The following is a 13,009-nucleotide window of genomic DNA, read 5'->3' on the forward strand; positions in this document are numbered from 1 at the left end:
CTGACTTGGAAATCACTTTCAAACAAGCTGACATATGCTCGGCCGCTCCTAACTCAGACAATCCAGTGGTAATTTCTGTCCAGACAGGCGATCTTTTGGTAAGAAAAGTCCTTTTGGACCCAGGTAGCAGTGCAGATGTCCTCTTTTACTCTACTTTCTCAAAAATGAATATATCTGAAAAATTAATACAGCCCTCATCTGGAGAATTAGTAGGGTTCTCTGGTGAGAGAGTACCGATCAAGAGTTATATATGGCTAAGGACAACGATGGAAGACAACCCGTTATCAAGAACCTTAGACATACAATACCTAATAGTTGACTGCCCTAGTCCTTACAATATTATCCTCGGAAGACCTGCTGTGAACATGTTCAGAGCAGTCATATCTACTTATCATTTATGCGTTAAATTTTAGGCACAAGACGGCAAGATAGCAACAATACACTCTGACCATCAACAAGCTCGGAAATGCTATAATGCAAGCTTAAAAAGATCGGACACAAACCAGAAGCAAAGTGAAGTCCAATCAATACATGGCACGGAAGTTTTGTCCCTGGCCGAGCTTGATCCTCGAAGGGACGCCCAGGAAAGACCTCAACCAGCAGATGAGCTACATAAGGTCCAACTAACCCAAGACCCGGGACAGGTAACTTACATCGGCCAAGCACTAGAGGGACAACAGAGATCGGAGCTCATAAAATTATTACAAGACAATGCTGATCTATTCGCCTGGACCCCGACAGATATGCCCGGCATTAGCCCAGACATCATCTGCCATAAACTGGCCACCAACAAGACAAGCCGACCTATAGCTCAGAAGAAGAGAAACCTCGGTGCGGAGAAATCAAAAGCGGCCTTAGAAGAAACAGAGAAGCTCCTCAAAGCCAACTTCATCAAAGAAATCCGCTTCACCACGTGGCTCTCAAACGTGGTAATGGTAAGAAAAAACTCAAGTAAATGGCGCATGTGCGTCGACTTTACAAATTTGAACAAAGCATGCCCTAAAGATGCTTATCCTTTGCCATGTATCGATAAACTCGTAGACAACGCTTCGGGTTTCAAAAGCTTGAGCTTCATGGATGCATACTCTGGCTATAACCAGATTCTAATGCATCCAGAAGACCAAAGCAAGATAGCATTTATAACTGAGCATGGTAATTTCTGTTATAGAGTTATGCCATTTGGCCTAAAGAACGCAGGTGCAACCTACCAATGATTGATGGACAAAGTATTCCAGCACCAAATAGGTCAGAACATTGAAATTTATGTAGACGATATGGTAGCCAAGACCACCAAAGATCAGACACACTGCGACGACCTCAAGGAAATATTCGAACAGATTCGATCATACAATATGAGACTCAACCCAGAAAAATGCGCCTTTGGAGTCCAAGGAGGCAAATTCCTTGGATTTATGCTAACCTCTCGAGGAATTGAAGCAAACCCTGAGAAATGTAAAGCAATACTCAACATGGCAAGCCCCAAAACGATAAAAGAAGTACAGCAATTAGCAGGAAGGGTAGCCGCACTCTCTCGATTCTTGCCAGCAGTATCAAGTCGATCACATCTATTCTTCCAGACGATCTTAAAGAACAAAAAATTCCAGTGGACCCCAGAGTGCGAGAAGGCGTTCGCCGAGCTTAAAATCATCCTATCATCACCACCCATACTGCAAAGACCTGAAGTTGGTAAACCTCTGTATTTATATTTGTCTATTTCTAATCACTCTATAAGCTTGGCTCTTGTCATTGAGACAGGAAGGACACAGCAGCCAGTATACTTCATCAGCAGAGTCATGCAACCAACAGAACAAAGGTACCCGAGGATAGAGCAACTAGCCCTGGGCCTCGTGGTCACGGCAAGAAGACTAAGACACTATTTCCAAAGTCACACAATAATAGTAAGGACAAATCACCTATTAAGGCAAATATTGACAAAACCAGAATTGGCAGGACGCCTGACCAAATGGTCAATTGAGCTCTCAGAGTTCGACATTCAGTTTCAGCCCAGGTCGGTCCTGAAAGCACAAGTTCTCGCCGATTTCATCACGGAACTAACCCCTGACGAGCGCAATAAAACATGGGAGTTGCATGTGAACGGAGCGTCAAGCCGAGAAGGAAGTGGTGCCGGCATAATCCTGAAAGAGGGAAACGAGGTGATAGCCGAACAAGCCCTCCAGTTCCACTTCTCGGCAAGCAACAATCAGGCCGAGTATGAAGCCCTCATAGCAGGACTCAAGCTCACCCTAAGCCACCAAGTGCAGAGCCTAACAGCACATTGCGACTCCCTCCTGGTGGTCCAACAAATCCGAGGAGAATTCCAGGTAAAAGATCCTTTGCTAGAACAATACTGGCTCATAGCAAAGGATCTAATTTCAAATTTTAGTTCTTTTACTATATTACATGTGCACAGAGAACAAAATGTCAGGGCAGACATACTATCCAAGCTCGCCGCCACCAGGGCGAATACACAAACATCAGCATTATCTCAACGTACACTTACAAAACCCAGCATTGAACTATTATACATAGAAAACATTAACCACCTCCATGATTGGAGAAAACCTTTTCTTGAGTACATATATACAGGTACCATACCCAGTGACGAGATCAACCCCCAACAGTTCAGGCGTAAAACAAGCTTCTACAAAAAGATAGCAGGAGAGCTATACAGACGTGGTTTCTCACAACCACTGCTAAGATGCTTAAACAAAGATGAAGCCAGAGAGGTAATGGACGAAGTTCACGAAGGTGTGTGTGGAAACCACATAGGAGGACGAGCTCTCGCCGCAAAATTAGTCCGAATAGGATACTACTGGCCGACCATGAAGAGAGACTGCATGGAAAAAGTCAAAGTATGTGACAAATTCCAAAAACATGAAGCCATCTCGACAAAGCCGGCCGAGGTATTACACAGCATGGAGGTAAGCTGGCCTTTCCACAGATGGGGACTTGATATCCTCGGCCCATTTCCAATAGCCCCAAGACAGGTAAAATTCTTTTTGGTATCCATAGACTACTTTTCAAAATGGATAGAAGCACAACCCTTAGCAAAGATAACAGCCGAAAATGTACGATCTTTTATATGGAAAAATATAATATGCCGTTTTGGAATACCAAAGAAAATAATATCAGACAATGGTAGACAGTTCACAGACAATAAGCTCGGTTTGTTTCTAAGAAATTTTAATATACAGCATCGTTTTAGCTCGGTTGAACACCCACAAACTAATGGGCAAGCCGAAGCTGCTAACCGAATTGTGTTGCAGGCAATAAAAAGGAAGCTCGACAATGCAAAGGGAGAATGGGCCGAGCTCATACCAGAAGTATTGTGGAGTTACAACACCACGGTACACAACACTACGGGCGAAACACCCTTCAAGTTAGTCTATGGCTCAGAAGTGCTAATTCCTGTTGAGGTCGGAGTACCGACGTTAAGAGCCGAGCTATACAACGAACAACAAAACATAAGCGCCAGAAATGCCGAGCTTGACCTAGCCGAAGAAGATAGGGAAATCGCCGCCATCAAACAAAGAGCCCAGAAAAGAGTGGCAGAAAGAAAACACAATAAGAGAGTAGTACCGAGGACATTCATGGAAGGCGACCTAGTGCTCAGACGAACAGAGGAGGCCAGACGACCTCCAGCACATGGCAAGCTCGCCGCAAATTGGGAAGGCCCTTTTTGAGTAGCAAAAGTGCTCGGCATGGGGGCATATCAACTTCAAACATTACAAGGCAATACCATACCATGAAACTGGAATATCTCTTCACTCAAAATGTATAGATCATAGTTTGTACAATTTAGCGAATGAAGGTACTCTTTTTCCCCCTTAGAGCTTTTTTCCCAGAGAAAGGGTTTTGTCTAAGGAGGGTTTTAATAAGGCCGGACGCCCAATATATTCAAATAAACGTGACAAATTCTTCCAAATAGAATCTAACAATGTCAAAACAAAATAAACAAAACAAAGCATATGCTATAGACGATCACAAACAAAGCATTGTCAACTTGTCCCAATGTCGACCAAAACCACACAATTCAAAAAATAAAGATGACCAAAGCTCGGTCACCCAAACCAAAACAGTAAATAAAGTCATAAGTACATGTCCAAACTACACAAGGCAAAACAAACTAAGAAGTGGGAGCATTTTCATCGTGCTCCTCCATAGTGCCGTCCACAACTAATTTTCTACCAACCACTATCTTGGTAATGTCAAGCTTGTCACAATCAAACTCTGGGGCTAACAAAGCAATCTGACTCACAGCACGATCAAAGCCATAAGAAAACATTTCCATCCCAGATTCCTCCAGCTCATGGACGCGAGAGGTAAGTCGACCTTTAGCTACATCATGCTCCATAACTTCGGCCTGCAACAAATGAATCTGATCTCTCAAGCGAACCACCTCGTCTTCAGCTTCCTTTGCCTTAGCCATAGCACTAGCAACAACATCACCCTTTTCCTTCACAGCCTTCTCCAAATCAACAATCCGAGTTCCATATGACTTCTCTAAGGAAGAAACCTTGTCCACAGCCTCTTGTTGCTCGGCGCCAATAAGCTCGGCAGTCCGACCAACACAAAGTAGACGAGAGGCAACAACCTACAAACACTCTCATAAGGTGAGAATGAAACTATAAAAGAACGAAAAGATACAAAACGAAAGTAAAGGTACCTGAACAAATTTACCAAGTGCCTCCATACCAACCCGACGAGTCATGAGCATGTCCCCAGGATACTGCGAGGCCCTATCAAAAAGCTCCGCAAAGTTAAACCGCTCGCTCCAAAGGAAATGCGAACTAGATCCAGCAATGAAGCCATGGAGTTTCTTCTGCCGATCGAAAACAAGTCCACCACCACCTACAGCCTCTTGATCACCTTCTGAAATAACCTCTAAGGAGGTATCATCCCTCTTTCTCTTGAACGAAGACGCAGGATGAGCAACAGACGAGAAAGCTTGCTCTCCAACATCCTTTCGATCACCAGAGCCACCAACCCTTTTTTCTTTTTTCTTATTTAAGAAAGACTGCAGCTTGTTCAGATCTAACAAAGGAACTCGGCCACCTGTAAGAAACCATCATTAGGAAAGCTCGACAAATGACCAGCACAAAACGACAAAATACTAAAAGCATTACCTATATACGCCCTCAAACCCTCACTATCACCCAAATCATACAAGCGCAAAATATCAGGGATTGACATACACTCCCCAGCAGCAACACTTTCAACAAGAAAATTCATCACAAACTCCTCCTCTTCACTCCTTTCGGAAGCCTCAAGAATTTGGCTCGACTCAGAACACCAGTAGAGGGGAAACTTCTCACTAAGCTCATCATCCAAATAAAAGGGATATTCAGACTCGGACGAACGAACCTTGACAAAGAGAGACTTGAAATTCTTAAAGGAAGACTTGTAGAGAAGAAACAGGGACCGACCCGGGAAACTACTAAAGCAGACCCACAAACCCTTACGAACTCCTTTTGCCTGAAAAAGCGAGAAGAACAAAGACAACAAACAAGGAAAGGAGAGATAATCCATCAAACATTGGAAGGCACTAAGGAACGCCCAGGAATTTGGGTGCAACTGTGATGGAGCACAGTTAAGTTGAGTGAGGACGTCACACTCAAAAGAAGAAAAAGGAAACTTCACACCAAGCTCAACCATGCACGGGTATACATGTAGAAATACTCCTAGTCGCCCCTTCTCTCACAAACCCTATCACTACTGGAACAGGGCTGAAACTCAACGACAACACCAGAACCACCCCTAACAAAGTCCATACCCCTCAAGTCAGAAATGGATTCGACACTGACAAAAGAAGAAGAACGGGTCTTTACATCATCTTGGACCTAGTGATACAGGTCATCTTCCCTAACCTCAACAGCTTTCAATTTCTCTTTTAGTTTCTCTCCCGCCATGAAAAAACACACGAAAAGCAAACAGTCAAAGAAAAGTCAAGAAACACTAACCTTTCGAAGACATAGTGAAAATAAAACAGAGATAAGAGGGAGCAACGCAGCGTAATTTCCAAAACGGAGAATGACTATTATTGCAAGCCCACTATTTAAGTGGGTAAGTTAATTCACACCCACTAAGGAACGTGGGAAACCCAAAAGACAATAAAACGCAATAAAGGCGACACAACTTGCAAAGACACACAAATAAAACCTTTTTTAAATTTTTTCAAAACAAAAACAACATTTAGCCACGTATGAAAGACAAAAAAGCTCGCCTACCGATCTATACAGAACACTAGACGACCTGGGGCTATGACGTGTACCACGCAAATGTCGGCAAACAAACTCAGTTATGAACCGACCTCAAAGATCGGAAACAAACAAAACAAGAACAACCTTATCTCCCAAACCGTTACCCCCAAAACAGACTACACTACTCAAACACGCCTCCATACATATCAAAAAGATACTGATAACTGCATTGACCAGGAATATCGGAACCTACGAAGTTCACTACCAACCCAAAAACGTCTATAAAACTAATCCCTCTAACTCATAAAGACTCAGGTTCTACACTTACTTCTGATTATTATTCTTTACTTACTTATCACTCACACACTTACTTGAGTGTTGAAGTGCTTTGTGCAGGTGCTCCCGCCGCCGTGTTTCAGGAGTCCGAGGCTAAGTCCACACTCCTATACCTGGACGACGTTTAGCTCAGCCGTGAATCCAGGTGCTCGACCGGAGGCTACTGACCTCGGCACGTTCAGGACGAAACATGCATAATTCACATGGGGAGGCTATGGTCCTTGCAAGCATTTGCCAATGTTAGCACACCAACAACATCAACACCAATAGATTCTGTTTTGTTAGCCTCAAACCACTTCAAATTAAATGCACTAGTGAAATCATCAACATTAAAAGCATGAGTAGGCTTAATAGTCTCAATATCAACCAAGATTCATGACCTATCTTCTAAGCTCCCATTTCCAAACTCAAAGGGTATTATCACTTGATTATGACAAATTTATAGAAATATTTGTAAAAATTATTCTCACACTGCAATTTACAACTTGGTTTAGATATTCTGATATTGAATGGAATATAGTCATATACTAAAAAGATTCTCTATTGAACTTTCTCTTCTTCTTCGATAAATCAAAACAATCAATTTAATTAGTAGAATAACTTAAGAGCAGAGTGAGCAAAAAATCAGATAAAAAAAAACCATGAAGAGAAAACCAGAAGTGAAGGTGCAAAGTAGAAGGACAGAAGAGCCCCTTTGTTATGGGTGAGGGACACTTCTCCTCTTGTAAACAGGTGAAAACCTAGCAGAAAAAAAAGAAGAAAAATAAACCAGAATCCAAATAAAGAAATAAAAGAAGAAGGAGAAGAAGAACATGCGGCGGGCGTGGTGGAGAATGCTCGTGTCGCTACTGCAGATTCGAACGGCGCACCGCTACGATGATCTAGCATAGCAGAGGGAGCAGAAGAAGCAGAGGAGCTAGCAGAGCGTAGAAACTTTGGCGAGGTGCAGAGACGGTGATGGATGAGGGAAAGAAAGAGCAAATAGCGGCTTCTCTCCAATCTGTCACGGAAATTGCCGCTAAACTGCACAGAGTGGCTGTTTTTGAAACCGACTCCAATAAAGCACTGCTACATATTTTGCGATACGATAATATTCCTTATTGGATTGAAAAACCAAAAAGAAAAAGATTTTTTTGTGACTAAAAAAAATTATTTGATATATAAAAATATCAATGCTTTTTTTTTACCAAAAAATAGAAAAACTCGAACCTGCAATTTCTTAGGTGAATATAAGAAGACTATGTCATTTAAAATATAATTTATTGGCATAAAAATATCGATGCTACTCTGATTATTAAATATCAATGGTACTAAAGAGCCATTATATTTTATGATTTGTAGTTATCAATTAACTATTATTAATATTTTTAATAGTATAAAATTATACATTTTTTTATAATTAAATACTGACTAAATTTTAATAAAAATGTTGCTCCTTAAAACTTTCACATTAAATAATATATGTTTTTTTTTCTAAATCAGCTATATTTTTCATATAAAGTTCATTCATAATTCTTTCAAAATATAATTGTCTTGTTAGGTTATTTTTTGAATAATTTGAATAATCACAATATAAATCATATTGATAAAACATTTTAGAAAATGATGTTAAAATCAAATTTCAAGTATAAATTGTGTGAGATAAGTCTCAAAGTAGTTCCTGAAGTTGCACTCGAGCCTCAAAGTAATCTCCGAAGTTAATAATTTCTCAAATTCGTCCCTGAAATTGCACTCCGAAACTCATAGTAGTCCTTGAGAAATTTTCCGTTCGTTAGAATTTTAAAACGACATCATTTTGAGAAGTAAAAAAAAACATTGAAAACGACGTAGTTTTGTGTTTATCTAAAAAAAAAAAAGAATAAAGTAAAACAAAAACACGCTAAACCCCACATCCCCACCCCCTTCCCCGAGCCATCCCTTTCCCTTTCCTAACCCTTCCCCTTCCCCTTCCCCAATCTGCCCTTTCCCTTCCCCTTCTCTCCCTCACAAGCAAGCTTTCCTCAACCCTCTCTGTCGCCGGCCTCCATTTTAGTGCCGCGCCGATCGTCCCTCCCCAACCTAGTCTTTCACGTTCCCAATCTGCTTCTTCGCACCACCACGAGATCGAGGTGCTCTTCGACCTCGCCGTCCAGATTTCACACTTTTTCACTATTTTCAAGCGTTCTATCAACCACCTCCAACCCTCCGTCGCCGACGTCTTCGCTCACGGCCCACTGCACTCATCGGCCCTCCCTATTTGTCGCCGTCTGCTCTCTGTCTCCCTCTACATCCTTCTTCTCTTTTCTGCGGCAAAGGTGAGTTTTTTTTAATTTTTTTAGTTAGTGAATCATTATTGTTTAATATTTTGGATGATTATTGCTGTTCATGATTGTATTTTAATGTAGTTGTCATGGTTGATTTTTGCTTTTTTTTTTGTGATTGTTGTTTTTGATCGGTTGATTGATGCTGGATATTTAAGTTAATTGATCTTTTCTAATTGTTGTTGGTTCTTTTTTGTGATTTTTTGTAATTGTTAGTTTTTCAAATTCTGTGATTTTTGTTGGTTTCTGAAGATGTTGTTGTTGCTTGTATGAAATTGAAGAAGAAGAAGAACATCAGTGAAGAAGAGAATTGGTGAAGATAAGGATTAGTTTTTTTTTTTATAAATATAAAATGACGTCGTATTGAGTATTAGGTTTTTTTTAATAAATACAAAACGACGTCATTTCAGTCCAGCTCAGTTTTTCGGTAGCAAGGATGGACGGAAATTATTTCAAGGACTATTATGAGTCCCGTAGTGTAATTTCAGGGACGAATTTGAGGAATTATTAACTTCGAGAATTACTTTGAGACTCGAGTGCAACTTCAAGGACTATGGTACATTTGAGAAACTTCAAAAATTATTTGTTTGAGCTGGCGAAAGCTAGTGCACTCCAGATAAAGTAAAGAGTGTAGTACTCTTTAAGAGTTAACCTATTATCAAAAGTTATCAAGTAAATTAAATTTATTTATTATTTTTTTTATTTTTTTTATTGTCATGGATTGAACAAACAAATTGGCACAGACAAAAAAACTAATTCCCTCTTTCAAACACTAGAAAAGTACTCAGTAACTTGATGGAACTCCTCTATTACTCTGTTACTAGCGATGGTAGTACTTCTACTATCGTTCTGGCCGGATTTAAATTTAAACATTTTTGAACCCACTCCCTTTCGCCTCTGCAATGAATGACCTTTCAAATCCAAAAAATCACTGCCATGAAAGAGGGAGACGATTGTCTGTCGCCGCTGTTGGTTGGCTAACTACAAACATAAAACCGATTCTGGAGAAGAATCCCTGTCTCCATGAAAGCGCCATGACTCCATTAATTTTAAAATACTAATTTATACTTATAGATTATTTGAAATTCTTTGATTGCATTAAAAATTAAAAATATTAATTTAATATTAAAATGAAATTAATCTTAAAAAAATTAAAATACCCTTTTAGAAAAAAATTAAAATACTATTTGAAAATAAATATTTTTTAATTATATTAAAAATTATAAATTTAAACTTAAAAAAAAACTAAAATACTCTTGTAATTAACTTTTATAAGAACACAACAAAGTCTGAATGTTACTAAAAATACTAAAGTAATTTTATTCGTATTATTTAATTGTATTAGGAATTAAAAATTTAAAATAATTTTAAAAACATTAAACTACTCTTATATTTAATTTTTAAGATATTAAAATAGTCTTTTAGGATTAGTCTTGGAAATAATAAAATACTCATTTAAGATTAGATTTTGTACAAGATGTTTCTGGTACGGGTTGAGAGATGGATCGAGAACTTGCAGGTTGAGGCAGATGCCAGATCACTTGACTGAAGCAATGGGGGAGGTACCTGCAAAGACACTCCGACGCTCAAGTTAGAATGGATCTGAGAGGTATAAGGTGTGAGGAATGAATGAATACCTGGAGGGACCTGGGTCCTCTATTTATAGGTGATTGTGAATATCTTATCTTATCTTATTTGGCTAAGATAAGGGAGACGTTTGAATTATCTTATCTTATCTTACTTGACTAAGATAAGGGAGACGTTTGAATTCGAAAGTTGGTTAGGAGCTCTGGTGGGCCGGTTCCGGGCCTTCTGGAAGGGCGAAGCATGTCGGACCCAGGTAACCAGGTTCGGGGACCGTTCCGGGTATAGGATCCGGGGGTCGAATCCGTAACAGTTGCCCCCGGAGCAAGAGAGTGAGGGTGCTCGGTCTCATCGCTGGAGGAACCTTTTCCTTGCCGTTGTGGTTTGGCAAGGGGATCGTTGTTTGGTTTTTTCGGTCGAGGTCAACGATTTGGGGAGTTCCTAGCCGTTTTATGGTCAGGCAAGGAGCGCGTTGTTTGGGCGTTTCATCACATGCCGGGTTTGATGACCATAACAGTTGCCCCCGGAGCATGAGAGTATGCTTTCTTGGTCTCAATGCTAAGTCGTTGGAGAGTCCGATCCTCTGTAGTTCGGGAGACTGTGAGGGGCCTAAAAAAGGCATGACGTCATCCTGCACCAATTGGTAGGATGTTGGTCAGTCTGGCTTTCTGCGAGTTGGAAGACCGTCCTCATGCTTGTTTTGTATGGCCTTTTTTTTTTGGGCCGTTATTCTGAACTTATTTTAGACCTCTTGGTGGGCCGATTTCCAGACTTTGTTTATTTAGCTTATTTGGATTTCCGTTTTGTTGGCTTTACGGGTGATCGATTCATGAGTCACTATTTTTGTTATTTGGATATCCGTTATGTTGGCCTCAGGGTGATCGATCCCCGGGCTGCCATTTTTTATTTGGATACCCGTTTTGTTATTTGGATATCCGTTTTGTTGGCCTAGGGATGATCGATTCCTGAGTAGCCGTTTACTTATTTGGATATCCGTTCTGTTATTTGGATATCCGTTTTGTTGGCCTCAGGGTGATCGATCCCCAGGCCGCCATTTTTTGTTATTTGGATACCCGTTTTATTATTTGGATATCCGTTTTGTTGGCCTCGGGGTGATCGATTCCCGGGCTGCCATTTTTTGTTATTTGGATATCCGTTTTGTTATTTGGATATCTGTTTTGTTGGCCTCGGGGTGATCGATCCCTGGGTGTAGCCGCGTTTTGTTCGTGTCGTTGGACAGGGCAATGCTTTTGAAATAATGAATTTCATTTGTGGTTTGGGCCTTGTTAAAACCTCCCGATGTGGGTAGGAAAGAGTGCCCAGTAAGAAAATATACGATTGAATAACTTAAGCAATAAATGAAAGTGAAGAAGGCAAAATATAAAAGGTAAAGAGATAGTCTTAAACGACCTCGATCTTGTTGCTTTGGAAGGATGTTTCTACATATAGTAGCATCGTAAGTTGGTGGAAGTTCAGGATCTTGGGAGCTTGGTCCCATCTAGTCTTTCGAGCCTGTAGGCTCCTTTTTCGTTTACCATCTTGATTTGGTAGGGACCCTCCTAGTTGGGCGTGAGCTTCCCTTTTCCAGGAGTGGGTAGACCGATGTTGTTTTGTCGTAAGATGAGGTCTCCTGGTCCGAAGTCTCGTCGTACCATGCTGCCATTGTACCTTAGGCTTATTCTCTATTTTAGGGCTAGCTCCCGTAGGTGTGCAATACTCCTGACCTTGTCTGCAAGGCCCTACTTTGCTTCTTTGTCGTTTCCTCCCATGGTTCTGCATGGACTTTGGTGTGCATCGAGGTCAGAAAGGAAGATGCCTGCCGCGTCTCGGGATCTCTTGCGTAGGGCTAGGCTGGTGTTGTCGTATTCTACCGCGATTTCCCAGTCTCCATGGATGGTTCCGACGGAGCTATCTTCTGCCGTGAACTTCATTAGAAGGTATTTGGTAAAGATGATGGCGGAGAGGTCGTTGATTGTTTTTCTTCCGAGAATGACGTTATAAGTGGTGGAGTTCTTAAGGACCACGAACTCGGACATGATTGTCTTCCTCTGGCTTCCCGTCCCTATGGTAAGGGGAAGAATGATGGAACCGTCTGGCTTGAGGAAGTTGTCTCCGAGTCCGGTTACTCCGTTGTGGTGTGTCTGGAGGTTGTTGTTGCGGAGTCCGAGCTTGTCGAAAGCTCCTCTGAAGAGGATGTTGGAATCTGCTCCCGTGTCCACCAGTATTCTTCTTACTAGCCCGGTTCCAATCTTTGCCGAGATGACGAAGGGGGCGTCTTCTGCCGAGGTGCCATGCTGGCAATCCTCGGGGGAGATTTTATCGCTCTATTAGTGGTGGCGGTTGGGGTTTGGTCTCTAACTGCCAGGATCTTGAGATCCTTCTTCAGTGCTGATTTTGATTTTCTTGGGGTGTCTTTCCCTGTGATGACGTTCACGATAATGGTCGGATCTGTTTCAGGGCTTTCCCTAGAGGCTTGTCTCTGTGTCCTTGGGTTACGTCCTTCTTTTTCTGGTGATATGTCTTTTTCTGCGCGTCTTGGTTCCCTGATGATTTTGGCAAACTCGGGGAGTTTTCCGTCTCGTATGGCTT

General features: G+C 41.3%; 1 protein-coding gene across 1 annotated transcript; it reads right to left on the reverse strand.

Moving 5' to 3' along the window:
• Positions 1–4,126: 4,126 nt before the first annotated feature.
• LOC148581917 (uncharacterized) lies at positions 4,127–12,083 on the reverse strand. The gene is made up of 5 exons (XM_088494493.1): positions 11,956–12,083; positions 5,706–5,799; positions 5,127–5,475; positions 4,667–5,055; positions 4,127–4,594 (listed from the first exon to the last, which is right to left on the reverse strand). The coding sequence occupies exons 1-5, from the start codon at positions 12,081–12,083 to the stop codon at positions 4,127–4,129; spliced, it is 1,428 nt and encodes a 475-aa protein (XP_088350619.1).
• Between the last annotated feature and the right edge of the window lie 926 nt (positions 12,084–13,009).

This window comes from Arachis ipaensis, chromosome B10 (genome assembly GCF_059453495.1).
Source record: "Arachis ipaensis isolate K30076 ecotype BB chromosome B10, ASM5945349v1, whole genome shotgun sequence".
Lineage (NCBI taxonomy): Eukaryota > Viridiplantae > Streptophyta > Magnoliopsida > Fabales > Fabaceae > Arachis > Arachis ipaensis.

Coding starts and splice junctions, on each gene's coding strand:
- LOC148581917 (XM_088494493.1), bottom strand. CDS start 12,083: ATGGCAGCATGGTACGACGAGACTTCGGACCAGGAGACCTCATCTTAC. Junction 5,800..11,955: donor GTCCCTACCAAATCAAGATG/GTAAACGAAAAA, acceptor TTCTTTTGTCAG/TGTCGAATCCATTTCTGACT. Junction 4,595..4,666: donor CACTTGGTAAATTTGTTCAG/GTACCTTTACTT, acceptor GAGTGTTTGTAG/GTTGTTGCCTCTCGTCTACT.